This window comes from Mycothermus thermophilus (genome assembly GCF_041956435.1).
Source record: "Mycothermus thermophilus strain CBS 625.91 unplaced genomic scaffold VTJ04scaffold_1, whole genome shotgun sequence".
Lineage (NCBI taxonomy): Eukaryota > Fungi > Ascomycota > Sordariomycetes > Sordariales > Chaetomiaceae > Mycothermus > Mycothermus thermophilus.
In genome coordinates, this window is record NW_027191427.1 from 2,497,551 (window position 1) to 2,519,292 (window position 21,742).

The following is a 21,742-nucleotide window of genomic DNA, read 5'->3' on the forward strand; positions in this document are numbered from 1 at the left end:
TCGGTTCTTGCCAGCGTTGGTTTCTGCCATCGCACTGTCTTCCGGCGATAGTGCAAAGGTTCTAGTGCATGACCAGTGGTCGGCAGGGGCCTCACGCGGGATGTATGTACATACATACAGACCATCATGGTCTGGCAACTTTCAATCAACCTCGCAGCAAGGCAGTCTCGGATCCCGCCGCTTGATGGAAGCTCTGTGTGGGCTTCCAGATCGTCTAGCCAGGTCCCTGAAAACGCCTGGACCAGCATCCGGCCCATCTGATGCCACCGGCTTTGGCACCCGGAAGCTTGGTGCCGTTCACCGAAGCATTGTCCCCTGGAACCGTCTCGGGAGCTAAAGCCGTTTTGCGGAGTCGAGACGCCGTGTCATTCCGCCCGCAACTCCGCCCAGTCAGCGAAGCAGGCGCACAGCCCCCAAGCACCACCCTCCATGATCCAATCACAACAGACCCGACGCAGATGGCCATGAACAACAGCCCGCCAAATGCCACCGGGCTAGAGATAACTGTGCCAAAACCCGTGGATGGACTTGTCTCGATTCGAGCGCATTGGCACATAGGCTGGCATCGCTACCCATGGGCTGATCCCTTGCTGCCTAGGGGCAGATCGGCGGGCGTTCTCCGATCGTGGCTTGAGATGTTGGTTTTCGAGAAGGCTCAGGGATCCAAGAGTCACCGATGAACGGCTCCCGCGAAGTGCCACTTCGGCCAAGCATCCGCTGCGTCTGAGTTGGTGCTACTGTGCTGGGTTGAACCGGGCTTCCATACGGAGGAGGTACACTATGTACAAGTTTCCATACGGCACATCAATATTCACGCAACTGTATCTGGATACACTATGTTACAAGCTGTCGGTCCAATCGGGTTGGCCTCAAGGCCGTCATTCCATCGTTCTCCTCGTTGATCTGGCACAGTGACAAGGTTGAATAGATACTCTAGACCACGCTCCGGCGAGGCGGCAGCTCAGCCCAAGCCTGGGAGCGCAGCCACACTGCGCCTCACCCCCGCTCCACAATCCCCCTCTTGGGCTCCCTGGACCCTGCTGTGTGTGGGTGAGGCGGCTCAAGAAGCTTGTTCGCCGGCCACAGGCGTGGCTGCGCGCCTAAAGGCTCCGGCCTCTCAACCACCCCCGCGCCCGCGCCCCTTTACCTCGACCATCCCAGCGCCGCAGACAGTTTTGCTTTCTTCCCATTATACATCTCTTTCTCAACCCCTCATGCAACGTGGTTTGCGACAAGCAGCAGACACGTTCGGGTAAGAGAGGAGCTGGCAGCGACCCAAGTTGACGCACAGCAACCCCGTTTTCTCAGCTCGTCGCGCCTCACCCCGCCGCAACGCAGCCGTACGCACTCTTCCCCGTCCCATATGACGGTCGCCTGATGCGTTGCCTAGATTCTGGAGCGGAATCTACCACTTAACGACGTCAAGCCTTTCTCTTTTCTTGCAGAAACGCTCCCCGTTTCCTAATTTCTTTCCGATAGCGGCCTCCAGGGTCAAGCGCATGGCCCCTTGGAGAGTCGTGTAATATCTAGCCGTTATACATACTTCTTCGGTCGCCAACCCCGCTGTTCCACACCCATTGCAATCATGTCTTCTTCAACATACGCCTTCTCTGGGGACCCATTCAACCAAGCCCACAGCACAGCAGCACAGGACACTCAGTTTCTCAACCCCTTTTCGCCTTCTGCACTCGGGGGTCGATCGGACTCTCCCGCCTTGCACACCCACACGCCAGCAGAGTCCGTGTCGAGCCTCAGCGTCCACTATCAGTCCAGTGAACTCAGCGAAGTCGACGACACCTGGTTCGGCTTTGAGTTTGGTCCCTTCGAGCCTGCTTCTCCGTCCTTCCTAAACGACAGCAATCTGCAGCAACAGCAACAACAACTACAGCAGCAGCATCAGCAGCAACAGCAGCAACAGCAGCAGCAGCAAGCCGTGGCCCATCAGCCGCAGCATGCACAACAACCCACAGCATACCTCCCTCTGAGCCCTGATCAGAGCCCTCCTTTACCAGAACAATCGCCTAACGCGACACTCAGGGAAGGCTCAGCGGCCCACGGAGTGTTCCCAGACCTAGGTCGGACTTCGGTCGCCCCGCAGGAGCTCTCCCTTGCCAATCCACCCTCCCCGGCACCATTCAGCCGCCGCGCTGGGAATACCAATATCCAGTTGACCCCAAACACCGACAGAAGCCCTAGATCCAGCGACGACGGCCCTGCCCCGCCACTCGCCGCCACCATGCAAAGCCCCCGCGTCACTGTGTCCCACTGGGACAGCGAGAATGGGGGTTTGTCAGACCCAACAGAACAGACTCTTCGTCCAGCAGCGCGCGACGCGTCTGGCCGGTGGATTCCAGACCCTACCACTGGACAAGCCGGTTTGGCTCCGGCGGCTCGCATCAGTACTGAGGTCCAGAGCATCAATGATCTGGAAAAGCAACGCAAGCTTGAGGAAAAGAACCAGGAGGTTGACGCATGGTTAAAGAAGTCCGCAACTCCAGAACCCTCCTTGCAGGCCGGAGACCGGCCTGTCGAAGTTCCTCCGGATGTGGACGAAAACAGCATCCCAAATCGGGAAATCACCTTGGGCGACCAAACCGAGAACAAAATTGTTTCTGGACAGACGTACCTCAACGAATCAGACGGCGGCGGGATAACCCGTGACGATCTTGAGCTTTTGCGCCAGGGACGCAACTGGGAAGACGCTCCGGTGCCCTGGTCTATCTCCGGGCCCGACGCTGCAAAGTACCAGCCCGAAACCTCACAGGCCGCTATCGAGCGGTTCGAGAACCAGTGCCGCGACACGGACACAGTATCACGGCGGGCGACATGGGGGACCAGGCGACTCAGCCTGCCTAGCATCCATGACTACGATACTCATGTGACGGGGATCTTCAAGAAGTTGACCATCAGCCGTGGGGACACAGGCCGTCGCCCGAGTCTGATACAAGGCATTCGTGGCCTCGTTCGTAAGACAAGCACGAGCAAGCGCAAAGGCCCGGCCCAAGACGACGCAAGCTTCACGACGGAATCGTCCACCGAGCGCAAAGAGGCGTCCTCCAAGCTCGCGCCGCCCAGTCCCAAACCCAGCTGGCCCCGAAAACTGAGTGTTCCCAACATCAACACTGCCTTTATCCACGCTGGCAGCACTGTGGCTTCCATCGGCGTGACCCATGCCCGGACTTCCTCAATCAGCGCGGCGACCCCGATCACCTCGCCCAAGAGCCCTGGCACCTTGAACTTGAGCGTCAAGAAACCGCTGAACCGCCTGCGGAGCAAGTCGGAAACCTCGGGCATTGTCGATCTTTGGAGGAAGACCGGAGGTCCTCCTGTGTCCAACCTGGGCAACACCAAGACGAGCGTCACTCCAGAGCCGGCTGCTGGCGGCGCCGTACTTGACGATGAGGATGACGACGATGACGAGCTGTACGAGGACGGCGACCTGGCCAAGGATGAGTCGACTAGCCTCATCGACGACATCACGCCTAATCTTGCCGGGTTCCAGCAGCACATCGTGAAGCTGAACCCAATGCTGGCCAACGTCAACCAGTACCTGGTTGAGCGCATCGCATACCAGCAGCTGCACCGCTACAAGGGCTTGCTCAAGCAACGGCTGACACACCTTCAGGCCGTGAAAGCAGGGAACTGCGCTTGCGGATCTCTGTGCATAGCCTCGGGCGGCAGCGCCAACCCGCTGGATTCCAAAGGCGAACCCCGTGGCGTGGACCCGCTGTCGGCTGGCTACGCCGGATCGGACGGTGGTGATGTAACTCCACTTGAAGGTGCTATCAACCAAGACAGCTTCCCTCAAGACATCCCGATGCCGCCAACAGCCACCTTGCCAGCTGAGTTCGAGTGCCAGCTGTGCTTTACGGCCAAGAAGTTCCAGAAACCATCTGACTGGACAAAGCACGTCCACGAAGACGTGCAGCCCTTTACGTGCACCTGGGAGCGCTGCAAGGAGCCCAAGATGTTCAAGCGCAAGGCTGACTGGGTACGCCACGAAAACGAAGGCCACCGGCACCTCGAATGGTGGACCTGCGACGTCGACGACTGCCGCCATAGGTGCTACCGCCGAGACAACTTCCTGCAGCACCTGGTGCGCGAGCACAAGTTCGTCGAGCCCAAGATCAAGACCAAGGCTGCCATCAAGCGTGCCGGTGGTCTAGACCCGACTTGGGCCAAGGTCGAGCAATGCCACCAAGAGACGTCGGAACTCCCTCAAAATGAGCCCTGCCGCTTCTGTGGCAAGACGTTCCCGACGTGGAAGAAGCTCACCGTCCACCTGGCCAAGCACATGGAGCACATCAGCCTGCCGGTCCTGCGCCTGGTGGCGAAGAAGGAGCTCGAAGAGGACACCGTCATCAGCCCCGTCCAGGAGCCCCCGCCGCGCCAGTTCCCCATCACCATGCCGTCCAAGCCGGATCATCCGCAGCAGCAGCACCCTCACTTGCACCACGTACCATTTGTCCCCTCGTCCGGCCCTGTTCCGCAGGGTCCCATGGCCCGTCAGGCCGGTCCCATGTTGTCCTACACGCCTCATGTCGCGCCATCACCGCTCCCTATGTACCACCCAATCGCCCCGCCGTCTGCAGGTTACTCGACTGGCGTTTACAGTCCCGGCTTCGACGATCTCGCCCATAACATGGCCCAGGCGCACATAAACAATATGTCGCCCATCAACCCTGGCTCACACCAGTTTCCTCCTCATCACCCGATCCACGCCCAGGCTTTCCAAAGCCTAAACTCGCAGGCTGCCTTCTCCGGTCTTCCAGTCACGTCGGCGGCCGCCGCCGCTGCGGCCACTACAGGGCCGGCGACTCCGTACATTCCATCCCCGCCACAGACGGCTGTTGGCGGAACCCCTGGTGCACCCGGCTTCATGGCCATGTCATCCGCCACGACCACACCGGCAACAGAGCTCGAACCGTTCCCAGCCCTGAGCATCGACGCCCTCGGGTTAAGCATGCCGCCGGATACGACGGGCGCGGTGGTCGCTGCGGCTCAGTTCCAGGTGCAACAGCAACAGCAACAACAGCAACAGCAACACCACCAGCAGCAGCAACACCAACAACAATTCTCGCCGCAGGGGTCAGTGTCGCCTTATGCTCACTCGCCGAATGTACCGCAGACGGGGTTCTATTAGAAGGGAGTTGATTTTTCTGTAACCGCGTGATGAGAGGGATGTGTTGGGACATCAGGTTTGCCTGATGGCCTGTCCATCTCCTTGCGTCGCGCGAAATATTGTTGGCTTGTTTTTAGTGATGTCGTTTTTTTCGATACCCCCTCATTCTTGTCTCTATTTTCCCTTTCATTTACGACTCTCTATTTGGCTTGGTGTTGTTTGGATGGCTGGAATATCTTGGCCATAATTGCATTTTTGTTTACGTTGCGACTTGACGTGGCGTGGTATGTTGATGGGGCTGGGGCGTTGGTGAGGTGAAATGAACTTGACATAAGAAATATGGACAACGACGGTGATGCGGCTCAAGCTGGGTGTCAACTTATGTATCTAGGCACTGTGTATCCCCCATTTTTTCTTACATTCCTTGATCCTAGTTTCGGGATTTACTTGATATGACTTGGACCTTTCTTGTCAACTCTTCTCTTTATGCCCCTTTTTCTTTTTTTGGTCGGGAGCAGCGTGAGGTCCGGGTCACAACAACTGCTTGACTGAGGTTCTTGGGAGGTTCAACTAGCTTCTTTGGTCTTGGGTTGTTGTGTGCTTACGAACGGAGTCCTGATTAGATAAATGTATGTGAGGCAATATCTGAATGAACATGTTTTGCGCTCATTCCGTGGCGACATAATCCATCTGGATATACACCACATGGGGATGGTTAGTGTCTCGAATATAAGGGGTACTTTGGGAATATTGAGTGAGTTCTTATGGAAAGCGGCACGGGCAAAGGATGCCGATTTGTTAGAGGTATGCAGATCTAAGTCAGCGCCAATACATATGGCTCTCCTATCTATTAGTGCTCAGATGGGACGGATTGCATGATATGTCACGGCATTGACTTGAAGATCGCTGTTGATCTTTAATTTTGTGCCTTCTCGCTTCGAGTTTCATGTTTTCACGAAAGGGCCGTGGGGGGTTGGTGGATGGCGGGAGACTCATCGTCTTTGCCTTTTTGTGTGGATGTGTCTTAAGAAGAAAGGTATCGGGGTCTCGGGACAGAGTCGACATCCACGAGATGTATACCCGACTTACCTCTCAAACCTCCTTGACAACTGCCAACTTCAACAAATAACGAATAGTAGCACCTTTCGTTTCTAAGATAGCCGTCATGAACTGCGATTGACGTTGATCCAGATCATGGAGCACGGATCTGAGGCTGTAAAGCGCGGGGGAGGAAGAGGAGCAGGTGTCGATCCGCGCGACACGGAAGTTCCAGGTTTGATCTTCCCCAGAAGTGTCCAAGCCCCTGCGACAGATCCTGTGGACCCCGCCGGCTGTTTGGAGCTCCGGGGTGCTTGGAACACTTAGCACGGTCGGCGTGGCTGCGTGGCTGCATGTAAATCCAGAATCTTGTTCTGGATGTTCGAGGTGGTTGTTGGGCTGTCGTTTGGTAAATGTTGGAGATGGACATGGTGGGAGCTCGACGCCCGACGGGGGAGATGCAAGTCTTTTGAGGTTTCCTTTGGGTATCCATCAGTATGCACATCCATACCTACATACATACGTAAGGTACTTTTAAGGAGTACTGTATGCACAACGATGAACCCAGAGAAAGGATGAAGCAAGAAATCTACGCAGGAGGCTCAACAGAAACCTTTAAGGCTTGAAAAAAATTGGACCCATCGCTTTTGGGCACTTTTTACTCGAGTTGAGATATCTACTATCTTCCAAATTTCTCTTCGGCACAAGACAGTAGCCTCAGCCACGCGCCCAGGTTTCACAGATCCGATATTCAGAGCCAATACCAGGCCGAGACGCCCAGAACCTGGAAACGTTGCGAAACTCTTGGGCTTTCATTGTCAGCCAATCACCACGGACAGAGCCTCCCAATTGGGAAGCAGGGGTCCGCCCGACAGGCGCTCTCCTCGCCTTCTCCTTGCCACATCTGTTTCAGAACAGAGAGAGACGCCTGGCCAGGAAGCCTCGATGGATTATCGCCCGTTTTCTCGCCGTCGTTGGGCAGGTGCCACCGACTGACTGGATGATTGACTTGTGGAAGCATCGACGGCTTTTCCGAGGGTCGCCCTCGTTTTCGTTTCTCCACTGTTCCTCGTTTTGTTCACTTGTCGCCCTGGGCCATGGATCCCATCAAGCGACTGGCCCCCGTGGTTCCAGGCCACCTCCCACAGGCCGCCAATCGTGGGGCGGAGGTGCCCTTCTGCGCTTGCAGCACTGTATCGGATCGGTGATGCGAGATGGATTGGATGGCGTTCAATGTCTTGATGCCGGTCGTATCCAGTTCACTGGATTGGGACACGCAAGAGAGCGGCCTCTCGAACTCCTCCGGGCTTGCATGGAGCTCCGACATGGGCCACGGGTCTGTCCACCACCACCACGCGCTGCCCATCTCCATAGCGGTTTCAGATACCCGCTGGATCCCCGGCCCTCCATCTAGCTTGCTTTTCCTGCTTTATCTTGCACGGCCCCCCTGGTTCCCTCTGTTTATGCGTCCATTCCCTGGATGTGTCGTCCATCCACCTGGGCTTCCTTCTTCTCGATGACTTCTCTATGGGCTTGACCCTTTTGGCTGGTGCCAACTTTTGTCTTCTCACCACCACCGTTTTTTTCTTTTCGTCGGCTTGAGCAGTAGCTCGCGGGCCTCGTCCCCTTGAGGGGCCTTTTGTTTGTCTTTTTTTCTTCGTTTCTTCTGTTTCTTGTTTCCGTTCGTTCCGAGTTGATTCTCGGCGCTCTTCCTCACGAGACATCGACTGTCGTTTCCTGTCGGATTGCCGTTCGCTTCATTCCCTCGGTCTTGGCGACTACGATTTCTTGGTCATGAACAACATCGAGTGTTGATATTGGATACGGACACGAAGTTGGAAGATCGAAATTTCGAGCTTGGATCATATCGAAGAGGAGGAACCACGAGATATCGAGGGGCAATCATCAACAATTCAAGGGTTTCAAGGAGGGCCGAAATGAGGCTCACACACAGCTCTGTCCTGAGAGCTGCTCTGGCCGGCGTGGTGTTTGCCGGTCAAGCACTGGCTGTCGACGTTCTCGAGACGGTGGGCTTTGCCTCTTGCACTTCCAACAACGCCAGCGTCACGGTTCAACGTGTCGACATCCGCTACAACAACGAGGACAAGACGGTCACCTTCGATGTGGCAGGAACAAGCACCCAGGTCCAAAACGTAACGGCCATCCTCAATGTCACCGCCTACGGCCAGGACATCTACTCCAGGTCCTTCGACCCATGTGACGAGTCGACTTTTGTGGCGCAGCTTTGTCCTGGTATGTGGACATCTACGGGAAGATGAGTGTGGTTGCTTGCCATCTGACACAGCATAGTTCCGGCCGGCACATTTGCTGCCAGGGGTACGCAAAAGATTCCTGAAGAATATGCGAACCTGGTACCCGCCATCGCCTTTCAGATTCCCGACATTGCCGCCATGGCAACCCTGAAACTTCAGGCGCGTGAGTCTGGAGAGAACGTCGCTTGTATTCAGTCCCAAGTGACCAACGGCAAGACGGCCAGTGTGCCTGCCGTGTCGTACGTGGCTGCTGGTGTCGCTGGAGCTGCCTTGATTCTTGGTGGCGTGTCGGCCGTGAGTGCCGCCCTGGCAGGAGGCGGCGCCGCTCTCGGTGCCGGAGGAGGATCGGCCGCCCTTGGTGGTGGCGCTTCAGGTGCGGGCGGCGGGGCGGGCACTGGTCCTGCTCCCAGCCCCAGCTTCACCGAGGTGTTCGGCTGGTTCCAGAGCATGGCTATGAACGGCATGCTGTCAGTCAACTACCCCAGTGTCTATCGCAGCTTCGCGAAGAACTTTGGCTTCTCGACCGGCTTGGTCCCCTGGACCCAACTCCAAATTGGAATCGACAACTTCCGCGCCAGCACCGGTGGAAATCTTACCGAGAACAGCGTCGAATACTTGAGGAACGCGACCCTGGTGTTCCCGGACGGCTCGTCACAGGCTGGTGGCTTCGGTCAGGGCTTGTTCCGGCGGGCCGCCGCCACGCAGTTCGCGCAGCTCGTCGCGCGCCAGTTGGAAAACATCGAAACTAGCGTGAACGGTACGGTCGACGAGAGCGGAAACCAGCAGTCGCCTCTGGGGTCTGGCGAATCGGTGATGGTGGCAGTCTCGGGCATCCAAGCCTACGTGGAGCAGCTCAGCGTCCCGTCGGGTAACACGTTCATGACAATCCTGCTCATCGTGGCCCTCGTTATTGCGACAATTGTGGTGGGCATCCTGTTGGTTAAGGTGCTTCTCGAGTTCTGGGCCCTGTTCGGCAGCTTCCCCAAGTCGCTGGCCGGCTTCCGCAAGCACTACTGGCGGTCCATCGCCCGCGCCGTTACCTCCTTGATCCTGCTGCTCTACGGCATCTGGGTGCTGTATTGCGTCTTCCAGTTCACGCGCGGCGACTCGTGGGCGGCCAAGGTTCTGGCCGGTGTCACGCTTTTCATCTTCACGGCTGTCTTGGCCTACTTCAGCTGGAAGATTTGGAGTACCGCCCGCCGCCTCAAGAAGATGGAGGGCGACATCGGTGGTCTGTATGACGACAAGAGCATTTGGATCAAGTACAGCTTGTTTTACGAGTCTTACCGGCGCAACTACTGGTGGGTGTTCGTGCCCACTATCATCTACATGTTCGCCAAGGGCGTTGTCATCGCAGCCGCCGACGGCAACGGTATGGTGCAGGCCTCGGCGCAGCTGATTGTCGAGGGCATCATGCTCATTCTGCTGCTATGGAGCCGCCCTTACGAGCGCCGGTCGAGCAACGTCATCAACATTGCCATCCAGGTGGTGCGCGTGCTCTCGGTCGTGTGCATCCTGGTGTTTGTCGAGGAGTTTGGCATTGCCCAAACCACCCAGACGGTCACTGGCGTGGTGCTCATCGCCATCCAGTCGGCCCTCACCGGCATTCTGGCTATCCTGATTGCGTGGAACGCCATCAACGCCTGCTGCAAGGAGAACCCGCATCGCAAGCGGCGGAAGATGATGGAAAAAATGCAGCAGCGCGATACGCTCACGCCGCTCGATGCGCACAATTCGCTCCTCATAGCTCGCAGCAAGACGGACTCATTCGACTTGTCGTCCTCCGTCTCCATGGCCAAGACCCCCGTCGATGGCAACACGGAAAAGGCTGCGGACGGACGTCCGGCCCAGTACGAGAACAACTCGTTCAACACTAACCCGGCTCGCATGTCCAACCCGGCTGTTCCCCAATCTGGCAACGGGAACGGCTTCCGTTCGCTCACGGCCAATACCGCGGCCGCCCCGTCCCGTGGTGCACCTGGTGCGAACAATGCCAGTCGAGAGAACCTGCTCGCGGGAGCGGCTCCGCCAGCGGGGTTCCCTGGCGACATTGACACGCGGCAACCAACGATACCGAAAATCGGCTTGGAGGGCGGGTATGGCACCCCTCGGCAACCACCGAGGAGGGGACCTGTAGGAGGATATGGAGGCTATGGAGGCTATGGGGGGTATGGAGGCTATGGAGGTTATAGTCAGCAGGGAGGTGGAGGCAGAGGAGGTTACGGAGGAGGTATGGGGGCAGGAGGGTATGGTGGTTACGGTGGGGGATATGGGAGGTACTAAGACCACTCTCTATGCAGAGGGGAGAGAAGAGATGGAGGTGACTGGGGAATTGGACCCAAACCTATGATACCTGTATATGTGTGCATATACACCACGACTGACAGCTTTTCTTCTCTTGTACCATGTACTTGTACTCTACTACTCCTGTATTTATTTGTCTGACGATATGATCTGGATAACCACTAGTTGCCACCTGAGCCACTAGGCACCAGACAGTCTTATGACTACTGTGAGGGTTGACGAACTCTTCAGGGTTGTCAACTGTTTGGATACCGGTGCACTGAGCATGTGTGTTGGGGAGCACTGTATATGCACTGTGCTAGGCCCTTTAGGAGCACAGTGCCAAGTGGAGGGACAGTTCGCCTGATGGAGAGACGTTGGTCTCTTCAAGAGGCCCAATGACTTCATCTCAACCGTCAATCATCTTCGTGTCTCTCGACTACGTCTGCACCACCACTTGACGCTTGAAATAGCATTTGTGTGTCTACTTCACCCATGCCCTGACTCTGGACTGGTTCCTATGTTTCTTGCACAAAGACAACACAGCAGCCAGCTCCATGATCCGGTCTCGTCAGCTTCCTCAACAGCCAGTTTAGGATCTCACCAGCCACTTCAAACACAAACACTCTTTACCGAGTACCTAGCTCGAATCTCCCCGGGGGAGAGAGAGATGGTCAACAGATCATGAGCTATCTCCAGAAGAACCTGGCCAAAGCAAAGATATCGAGCGCCAGGCACGCCGCCATGGCCCCGCCCCCGCCCCCACCAACATCGCTGCTCCCCGTGTTCAACGAGGTGGACGAGAATCATCACCACCACTACTACGGAGCTTATTCGGGCTCGGTGCCCACCACCCCACAGGATGACGACTCATCCTCGGCTTCGTCCGTGTCTTCCACGGGCACCGTCATTCCTTCGCCGGGACGCGCCTTGTTTGCGAGGCCTCAGGGGTTCTCAAACCGCTCCCTAGATCCCATCCCCTGGACGACATACTTTGAGCGCGAGCTCTTCCTGCCCTCCCCTGACGGGTCCATTACTTACCATGCTTACCTGACCTCTCCGGCGCCCGCCGCAGTTCCGGGAAAGCCTCCTGCGGGCCCCCTCTTCGTCACGCACCACGGCGCGGGAAGTTCCGGGCTTTCATTTGCAGTCCTGGGCGCTGAGGTCCGCAAGCGGCTACCTACGGCGGGCATCCTGTCGTTGGATGCGCGAGGGCACGGCTTGACCAAGGTTGTGCGGGTGGGTGTGGACAAGGAAGCAGGAGGGGGAGAGGAGGGAGGGGAGGAGGATGAGATGCTTGACCTCAGCCTGCCAACCCTCGCCGCGGACCTGCGTGCCGTACTCGCGCTCACGCAGGAGGCGATGCACTGGCCTGCCCTGCCTCCTGTCATCCTGGTCGGACACTCGCTTGGCGGAGCTGTGGTGACCGAGTTCGCCTCGTCGCTGGCCAAGTCTGCCGGCCCCGGCGCCGGCGGCCCCGGGGTTCGCGCCTGGCCACCGCGACCGTCGTCGACGACTACGGCACATCCAGGTCCAGGTTTCTCACCAGCATCGGTGACACCTACAACAACGACGACGACCTCGACCACGACACCCCAACCCTCAACCACCACCACCACCACCACCACCACCACCACCACCCCAACAACAACTCCGCAAATCGACCTCTTGGGCTACGCCGTCCTCGACGTGGTCGAGGGTTCCGCCCTCGAGGCCCTGCAGAGCATGCATGCCTACCTCGCCTCGCGGCCGCTCGGGTTCGACTCGCTGCGCGACGCCGTCGAGTGGCACGTGCGGTCGCGGACGGTGCGCAACGCCGTCAGCGCGCGTGCGAGCGTGCCGGGACTGTTGGTGCATCGGGACGAGGGGAAGATCGCCGCCTCCGCCGCCGCCGCCGCCGCCGCAGAAGCAGCAGCTGGTGGGGAAGAAGGTGAGGGAATGGACATAGACGAGGAACCGGCCAGCAGCAGACCGAGCGCGAGCGGCAAGCCCTGGAGGTGGCGGACGGACCTGGCAAAGACGCAGCCCTTTTGGGAGGGCTGGTTCAGTGGGTTGAGCAAGAAGTTTTTGACCGGTCGCGGGGGGAAGATGCTCCTCCTCGCGGGGACGGATAGGTTGGATACCGAGTTGACGATTGGGCAGATGCAGGGTACGTTTTTTCTGGGCTTTTTTCCCCCTCCCTTTGGTATTGCTGCTGTTGATGCTTACGCATTTTTCTCTCTTTTTCTCTTCACAGGCAAGTACGCCCTCCAAGTCTTCCCCGAAGCCGGCCACTTCATCCATGAGGACCTGCCCGAGAAGACGGCGACCGTGTTGGTCGACTTTTACCGGCGCAACGACCGCAGCGCGCTCGTCCTGCCGCCCAAGGTGTCAGAGCTCCTGGCTCAGGGGAAGAAGGTGTAAGGAAAAGAAAATCAAACTATGCTGCTATGTATGATGCTTTGTTTACATTGCATCGAGTTGATTATGCGAGGCGTAAGGGGCAAGGTGTTAGTTAGAAAGTTCTGGAAGTGTGTGAGGCAAGGATACTGTGTAGCTGCTTTCTCTACTCTATAGACGATGGCAGAGTCTTCAAGTGCAGATCATCATTTATATATGGTGAAGTCAGGGGCTGGACCCTTGCTCAGGAGGAATGATCTTGCGTGGTCGTCTGCAAACGATTTCCATAAACTTCTTCAGGAGAGATACCAAAGATTCAACTGAGGGTCCATTGTCTAAGTCATTTCAATTCGTTATATTTCTTTCGTGACACACGAAAAGTGTATCCGCCGCGGTCTTTTGAGCAGCCTCTATATACTTTTTTTTTTCCCATCCACCCATCCCTCATATACTACATACATCGAGGATATCATCGTCAAATCAGAACCCAGCCGAGATAATGCCGCCATGCTATGCCGTGCCGCGCCATGCTAAACGTCCAACCCAAGCACCGCCGCTAAGTATATCCTTGAAAACGGAGTACCTATGCGGGGTATGTACGTAGAGTAGAAGAGAAATATTTCTAAAAACAAAGGTGTTGTTGCCTCATGAAGCGTTGAGAGGTCATACGGCGATCGATTCGGCAGCAGCAACAGGTTCTGCCACCTCGACCACCTCGGTTCGTTTCCCCGGCGCCTCGGGTTTCCCAGCCGCCTCATCTTCCCCGTCTTCCCTCTTCCTCTTTTTAGATTCCTGCTGCTTTTGCTGCTGCTGCTGCTGCTGCTGCTGCTGCTGCTTCTCTCTCTCCTGCTGTTTTTGTATCTCCCTCTGTTTCTGCTTCTGCTTATCCTTCAGCTCACGCGGGGGTTCGAACTCGCCGATGCCCAGGACGCGGTCCGCCTCACGCGCCGCCTTCACAAACTCGGCATCATCGCCGTGGCCTAGGACGCGCACTATATCCGAGTAGCACCGGGAGCTGTGCACCTTCTTGTGTTCCGGCGCCTTGCCTGGGATCATCTCCGTTAGGAGGTACTTTGTGTTTGCGATCTTGTTTTCAACCTCCATGGCAAAGCGGACATAACGCTCGACGACCTTCTGCCAGGGGTCCAAGCCGCCGTCGACGGCGGTGCGGAAGCAGCTAGGGTTCTTCTCCGCGGCGGTAGCGATCATGGCGCCGTCGGCGCCAAACTCGGCCACGAGCTGGCTGGCATGGTCGCGCGAGGTGACGTCGCCGTTCATGAGGCAGGCGACGCCCGCCTCGCGGCAGACGTTGGCGATCATGCGGAGTTGGCCGCGGATGGCAGGCTCGCGCGGGCGCATGGGGATGGTGCGGCAGTGGACCGTCAGGCCCGTGATTCCCGTGGCGACGAGGCGGCGGACGAGGGCCTCGGTGTCGCGCGGCGTGTCGAGGAGGCGGATCTTGACGCTGACGCCGATGCCGAAGGCTGGGGGAATCTCGCGCACGAGGGCTTCGAGGATGGAGACGAGCCGGTCCGGGTCGCGCAGGAGAGCCGCGCCCATGCCACCCGAGATGCTGAAGGGCTTGGGGCAGCCGGCGTTGACGTCGATGCCGGCGACGTCGGGGGCGACAACGCGGGCGGCGGCGACGGCGCGGTCCGGATCCGCGGTGCCGAGCTGGAAGACGAGTTTCCCCTTCTCGCGTACGGGGTCGAGACGGTAGATGACGGACTCCCGGGGACCGCCGTCTTCGCCTGGGCCCAGGGCTGCGGTGGCGCTGTAGGCGTGGGATGGCGTACGTGTGAACTCGATCATGCCGGTGCGCGGATTGACGCGGCGTTTGGCGCCGATGAGAGAGTGGTCAACGGTTTCCGGGCCTGCAGGACAAACAATCAGAGGGAGTTTTAAAACTTGGACAGGAACAAAACATACCCCAGACCAAGTCGGCGCCATAGTGTAAGGCGAGCAGTCGGGAGGGGAGCTCGCCGGAACGGACCATCGGGGCGAGGACAACCTTGGAGCGGTAGTCGACGCCGCGCGGAGGGATGGGGACTCGTGGAAGAGATGGGGTAGGGTCCGAAGTGGTATTTGGCGAAGCTCCCGCTGTTGAAGCTGTTGATGTTGTAGCGGTTGTTGCCGTCGCCATGGTGGCCGAGGCGGCAGCATCCTGTGCAGCAGTGGCCATGATGGTGATGCTCCGAAACCCGCGCACAAAGCGGGAGACTCGAAACATCACACACGCGCTCTGCGTTACTCTGACAGAGCAAGACGGAAATGACAAACAAACTGTCGAGATTGGTGATGGGCCGGATCTAGCCGCTTCTTGGACGATCTGACTGTTCGGGCGGGCAGGGCAGGCAGAGGAAATTGTTATCTTATCGGCCATGATCCGCGCGGACCGCTTCGGATGGACTTTCCACTTGGGGCGGTGTCCAGTCCGGTCGGGTCCATCAGGGCGCGGGGCCGGGCTTGGCGTTTGGATCCATTTTTGGCGGGGGGGGGGAGGGGGGGGGTCATTTTAGTCTGTTTCAGGGGCCTGCGAATCTGGTTGAGAGAAGAAAATGTGATGTTGATCCAATCCGCACTGTCTTTGACCCTCAACATCTTACATAACTCCTCCGTGTACACTCCGTTTCAGGCAACGACTTGAACGGTGCCTCGTGGCATCCTGCAGTGACAGGTCAAGTATGCATCATGTTTGAAGTGAAGAACACAATCTTCACAGCCAAGGTGGAGGGGGTCCCACCGCCCTGGCCCTCAACACAAGTGAAAATTGCGGAGCGAGAAAAACTGCCTGAGTGGGCATCCTACGGCATCCCATGACGTCAGCGGCTTGGCGCAATCCTCCCCTCCTGCCGCTTGTCACCGATACATCAACACCATCAGAACCCTGGAACCTTGAAAATGTTCGCCGGGCAAGTCTTGTGATTGGGTCACCTAGATGCATAGGGCATGGTATGCAGCGTCGTCATCCAATCCGCGGCGGCCATGCTCTCTGCTTGTCGCTGATGGCTGTTTCGCCGAGACACACAGATGGGGCTTCTTACTCCGATGATGTTACCCAACAGTCCACATCGATCGTGAGCTAGCTCAGGTAGTCTCAGGATAGATGCCATCGCCGCGAGTCGGCTCAGGGAAGCCATGACGACATCTCCATGAGGCTGGATTTCGTCCCATCTGGCCCTCATTGGTTTCCGCCTTGTCTTTGGTGGTGGAAGCGAGCCGTCGTTGTTGAAAATTCCAGGGCGTCGTTGGAGCGAAAAGATGGCATATGCATGTGACTCGCAACGTCCACCTTGGATTACCTAGGAATCTAGCTACTTACTGTGCAGACCAAATCTACCGGCTCCTAGACATCCAATCCACAGGGCAGGCATCGACAAGGCACCAGTCTGGACTTGGGAAGTGCTTCCCGTAGACTTGTCCTTTCGAGCCGAATGCAGATGGGCAGCGACGGCCGATCCGTGGATATGGTGGAATCACCTTGTCCCGTCGTCAATACGTTACTTTGCTTGGTTCACCCCTGCAGTTCGGTTGGGACTGGGAACTCGACACCTACCCTACCTGAATCCATCCATGAACGTGTAAAAGGCGACGTCGCAGTCCTGGCATCCATTACATGTTCCAGGGCCAACTCTTCCCTGCCGCAGCCCCCACCAGAGATCGGATTCTTTATTCCCCATCCCCGACATGTGCTGCATCGTACCTCGCCTGGCCTCCCGCAACGAGAGGCGAAATCCTCCCCAAACAATCAAAAGCCCCATCCCTTCCACCCAGTCCGGGGAGCCCGAGTCTTGTCTCGACCATCCTGGGATTCCCTGCCATCGCAAAAATAACTTCACTCATCTCTTTCGAGAGCCCTTTCGAGACTTTCTGTCCCCAACTTTCTCCATCCCTCCTGGGCGGCCCCCCATCTTTGCCACAATTTGTTGCAGCTATTGCGTGTCGATCAACGGCCATCAAGCGCTGGCCAGCCAGTTGAGATCGACGTCCGCCCGGAAGCACAACACGGCGGAAACTGTACGACATTTCAGACTCTTCGTCCCCCAACCTTGCTCTCATCCAAGCCATCACACAAACAGCCTTTGAGGCTAGCTGCGCATGAATTCTGCCTTCTGCGCCCTTTCTGCTCTCCAAACTTGGCCACCCCCTTCGCCCTGCTCCCAGCCGACGTGAGAGAGGATACGTGAGGAGCCCAACCCTTGCGTTCTCGTCTTGGATTCATACTTACTTGCCCTCAAGTAGGCCTGTTTGACCCCTTCTGCTCCCACCCCTCCCCCCCCTCTCGCAGCTATGGCTGGAGAGTCCCAACTGGGAGTCATTTCCGCCGTCGTCAAATCTCTGGCGACGGACCCGACCACCACTCCTCCCGCTCTTCCTCATGCGTGTCCCAGCGTGAAGCTCCCAGGTCCCGAAACCCCGGAGAAAGCAGAGCTGGAGCGCGAACTCGCCGCTCTCGTCTTCAGGGTCCAGCAGCTTGAAGCCAGAGCCAACGCGCCTGTCACCCACGTCTTCCCAACCGCCAACAATGACCTGTGCGACCCTTTCACCCCCTCCAAGGAGGAAAATGGTTACTTCCAAGAACCAGCCGTCAGGCTCCCGACCAACGGCTCCTTTGACAAGGCCCTCGGGAAGCTTCACGGCGGCCACGGAGACGACGCCCCCCTCATCCTGAATGGCCAATCCCCAAAACTCGGCAGCGATGCTGCGCAGCTGCTTGATCCCAAGCACCTCCTGGAGCAGGACTTCAGCGACATCAACAAAGAAGGCGTCGAGGCGCTGGTCCGTGAGCTATATAAAAGCCAGATGGCCAACCAGGCGTTTCAAAAAGCCCTACGCGAGATCGGCGAGATTCTCACCGCCGTCGCTCGAGGTGACCTGTCCAAAAAGGTTCAACTCGCCAGCGTCGAAATGGACCCAGAAATCACCACATTCAAGCGCACCATCAACACCATGATGGACCAGCTGCAAGTCTTTTCGAGCGAAGTGTCACGTGTAGCACGCGAAGTTGGCACCGAGGGTATCCTCGGCGGCCAGGCGCAGATTGAGGGCGTCGCGGGAACTTGGAAGGAGTTGACTGACAATGGTGAGCATTTGTGGCTATCCCCACACTCCTTCCATGAGCTTTACTGACAAAAAAACATAGTCAACGTCATGGCACAGAATCTCACGGATCAAGGTATGTAACACCCATACCAGTTGAAATCTTCAATTGGCTAACCATCAAAGTGCGCGAAATCGCGTCCGTAACCACCGCGGTGGCCCATGGCGACCTGACACAAAAGATCGAGCGCCCGGCGAAGGGAGAAATCCTCCAGCTCCAGCAAACCATCAATACTATGGTGGACCAGCTCCGCACCTTTGCGTCCGAGGTCACGCGTGTGGCAAGGGACGTCGGCACAGAGGGCATTCTCGGCGGTCAAGCCGACGTCGAGAGCGTTCAAGGCATCTGGAACGAACTTACCGTCAACGTCAACGCCATGGCCAACAACCTGACCACCCAAGTCCGGGACATCATCAAAGTCACGACAGCCGTCGCCAAGGGTGATCTCACCCAGAAAGTACAGGCCGAGTGTCGCGGCGAAATCTTTGAGCTCAAGAAAACGATCAACTCCATGGTGGAGCAGCTTCAGCAGTTCGCTCGTGAGGTAACCAAGATTGCCAGAGAAGTCGGCACGGAGGGAAGGCTGGGCGGTCAAGCCACCGTCCACGACGTCGAAGGCACATGGAGGGATCTCACAGAAAATGTGAACGGCATGGCCATGAACCTGACCACTCAGGTCCGCGAGATCGCCAAAGTGACGACGGCCGTCGCAAAGGGCGACCTCACCAAGAAGATCGGCGTCGAAGCAAAGGGCGAAATTCTCGACCTCAAGAACACCATCAACACCATGGTGGACCGCCTTGGGACATTTGCCTTCGAAGTGAGCAAGGTCGCGCGCGAGGTCGGCACGGACGGCACGCTGGGCGGGCAAGCCCAAGTCGACAACGTCGAAGGAAAGTGGAAGGATCTCACAGAGAACGTCAACACGATGGCCCGCAACCTTACGTCCCAGGTCCGTGAAATATCAACCGTCACGCAAGCTATTGCCAACGGCGACATGAGCCGCAAAATCGAAGTGGAAGCCAAGGGAGAAATTCTCGTCCTGAAAGAGACGATTAACAACATGGTTGACCGCTTGTCAATATTCTGCAATGAAGTTCAGAGGGTCGCCAAGGACGTGGGCGTCGACGGCATCATGGGCGGCCAGGCGGACGTGGCCGGCTTGAAAGGCCGCTGGAAAGAGATCACAACCGATGTCAACACAATGGCGAACAATTTGGTAAATCCCTCTCCCCAACCCACCAGGTTGCTCTTGCGCACCTGCTGTATTGAGTTATCCTGACCTCCCGTGAAACAGACAGCTCAGGTGCGAGCTTTCGGCGACATTACAAACGCGGCCACGGACGGTGACTTCACGAAGCTCGTCGAGGTCGAGGCGTCGGGCGAGATGGACGAGCTCAAGAAAAAGATCAACCAGATGGTCTACAACCTCCGCGACAGCATCCAGAGAAACACGCAGGCGAGGGAAGCGGCCGAGCTGGCCAACAAGACAAAGTCCGAGTTTCTGGCCAACATGTCTCACGAGATTCGCACCCCAATGAACGGCATCATCGGAATGACGCAGCTCACGCTCGACACGGAACTGACGCAGTACCAACGGGAGATGCTCAATATTGTCAACTCGCTGGCCAACAGCCTATTGACAATTATCGATGATATTCTGGACCTGTCCAAGATCGAGGCCCGCCGGATGGTGATCGAAACCATCCCCTACACGCTGCGCGGGACCGTCTTCAATGCCCTCAAGACACTCTCGGTCAAGGCCAACGAGAAGTACCTCGACCTCACCTACCGCGTCGACAGCTCGGTGCCCGACCATGTCGTCGGCGACTCGTTCCGCCTGCGCCAGATCATCCTCAACTTGGTCGGCAACGCCATCAAGTTCACCGAGCATGGCGAGGTCAGCCTGACAATCCGGAAGGCAACACGCGCCGAGCCGCGCAGCCCAGAAGAGTACGCCATCGAGTTTGTCGTGGCCGACACCGGCATCGGCATCCCTGCGGACAAGCTGGACCTCATCTTTGACACCTTCCAACAAGCCGACGGTTCCATGACGCGCAAGTTTGGCGGCACCGGCCTCGGCCTCTCCATTTCGAAGCGGCTCGTGAACCTCATGGGCGGCGACGTCTGGGTCGAGAGCGAGTACGGCAAGGGCAGCAAGTTCTTCTTTACCTGCATGGTCCGCCTCGCCGACGACGACATCAACTTGATTTCGAAGCAACTGAACCCTTACAAGGGCCATAAGGTGCTCTTCATCGACAAGGGCCGCACCCATCACGGCCCCGAGATCGGCAACATGCTCAAGGCTCTGGGGCTGGTTCCCGTCATCGTCGAGTCCGAGACCAGTCCGGGCGTCGAGCGGCCCCGCGGTCCGAGCTACTCGCCCTACGATGTTGTCATTGTCGACTCGATCGAGGACGCCCGCCGCCTCCGCTCCATCGACGACTTCAAGCACCTCCCTATCGTCCTGCTGGCGCCCGTGGTCCACGTGTCTCTCAAAGCTTGCCTCGATCTGGGCATCACGTCGTACATGACGACCCCTTGCAAGCTGATCGACTTGGGCAACGGCATGGTACCCGCGCTGGAAAACCGCGCCACGCCCTCTCCTGCCGATAACACGCGATCCTTCGAGATTCTGCTGGCCGAGGATAACCTGGTGAACCAGCGGCTCGCGGTCAAGATCCTCGAGAAGTACCACCATGCCGTGACCGTCGTCGGCAACGGCGAGGAAGCCGTCGAGGCCGTCAAGGGCAAAAAGTTTGACGTCATCTTGATGGACGTGCAAATGCCCATCATGGTAAGATATCAACCAACTTACAACCTTGCATGACATGGACGCGACTCAGATGTACTAACCTCTTCCTCCTCTCTCAAACAGGGCGGTTTCGAGGCCACAGCCAAAATCCGCGAGTACGAGCGCAGCATCGGATCGCAGCGCACGCCCATCATCGCGCTAACGGCGCACGCCATGATGGGCGACCGCGAAAAGTGTATCCAGGCCCAGATGGACGAGTACCTGTCCAAGCCGCTGCACCAGAGCGACCTGATCCAAACCATCCTCAAGTGCGCCACCTTGGGCGGCCAGCTGCTCGAGAAGACGCGCGAGCGCGAGCTCACCCGCGCCGCTGACGTCGCCACCATCGGTCGCCGCAACGCCGGCCTGTCGCACGCCGGGTTCCACTCGCCGTCGTCATCGTCGTCATCGCCCATGGGCCGGCTGTCGCCGGGCTACCGCGCCGGCCCAAACTCTCGAAGCCCGTCGGCGGGAGCGGGCCGTGACAAGGGGAGAAATAATACCACGACGACAACAACCACAACCATCACCACGACAGCCACGGCGACAACCACGTCGACAAAGACCGCAACCACCGTCACCAACACCAGCAACACGCTCGCAAATAACGAGAAATCAGCCGTCACAACAGCTTCATAGTCGACTATCGCCATCTCCTACGATCTTTGTCGAGCGCTATGTGACGCTGCTGGTCAGCTGATTTAGAGTTATTATTGTTTATTTTGCTTGATCCATACCGTTTTGGTTTTCTC

The 21,742-nt window shown here is 57.7% G+C and overlaps 6 protein-coding genes across 6 annotated transcripts; 4 read left to right on the forward strand and 2 right to left on the reverse strand.

The window, feature by feature from the left end:
- Positions 1–1,585: 1,585 nt before the first annotated feature.
- Positions 1,586–5,143, forward strand: VTJ04DRAFT_943 (uncharacterized protein; the record flags this gene model as incomplete). Its single annotated transcript, XM_069367976.1, has 1 exon — positions 1,586–5,143. One exon carries the CDS (start codon positions 1,586–1,588, stop codon positions 5,141–5,143), a length of 3,558 nt encoding a protein of 1,185 aa, XP_069223552.1.
- A 165-nt stretch (positions 5,144–5,308) lies between these two features.
- VTJ04DRAFT_944 (uncharacterized protein) lies at positions 5,309–5,779 on the reverse strand (the record flags this gene model as incomplete). The annotated part of the gene is made up of 3 exons (XM_069367987.1): positions 5,309–5,489; positions 5,570–5,670; positions 5,732–5,779. 3 exons carry the CDS (start codon positions 5,777–5,779, stop codon positions 5,309–5,311), a joined length of 330 nt encoding a protein of 109 aa, XP_069223553.1.
- Positions 5,780–8,097: 2,318 nt separating this feature from the next.
- VTJ04DRAFT_945 (uncharacterized protein) lies at positions 8,098–10,716 on the forward strand (the record flags this gene model as incomplete). The annotated part of the gene is made up of 2 exons (XM_069367998.1): positions 8,098–8,413; positions 8,471–10,716. 2 exons carry the CDS (start codon positions 8,098–8,100, stop codon positions 10,714–10,716), a joined length of 2,562 nt encoding a protein of 853 aa, XP_069223554.1.
- A 684-nt stretch (positions 10,717–11,400) lies between these two features.
- VTJ04DRAFT_946 (uncharacterized protein) lies at positions 11,401–13,119 on the forward strand (the record flags this gene model as incomplete). Its single annotated transcript, XM_069368009.1, has 2 exons — positions 11,401–12,865; positions 12,953–13,119. 2 exons carry the CDS (start codon positions 11,401–11,403, stop codon positions 13,117–13,119), a joined length of 1,632 nt encoding a protein of 543 aa, XP_069223555.1.
- Positions 13,120–13,758: 639 nt separating this feature from the next.
- VTJ04DRAFT_947 (uncharacterized protein) lies at positions 13,759–15,277 on the reverse strand (the record flags this gene model as incomplete). The annotated part of the gene is made up of 2 exons (XM_069368020.1): positions 13,759–14,969; positions 15,025–15,277. 2 exons carry the CDS (start codon positions 15,275–15,277, stop codon positions 13,759–13,761), a joined length of 1,464 nt encoding a protein of 487 aa, XP_069223556.1.
- A 2,108-nt stretch (positions 15,278–17,385) lies between these two features.
- On the forward strand, positions 17,386–21,629 carry VTJ04DRAFT_948 (uncharacterized protein; the record flags this gene model as incomplete). Its single annotated transcript, XM_069368031.1, has 5 exons — positions 17,386–18,178; positions 18,239–18,271; positions 18,322–19,415; positions 19,494–20,993; positions 21,075–21,629. The coding sequence occupies 5 exons, from the start codon at positions 17,386–17,388 to the stop codon at positions 21,627–21,629; spliced, it is 3,975 nt and encodes a 1,324-aa protein (XP_069223557.1).
- Between the last annotated feature and the right edge of the window lie 113 nt (positions 21,630–21,742).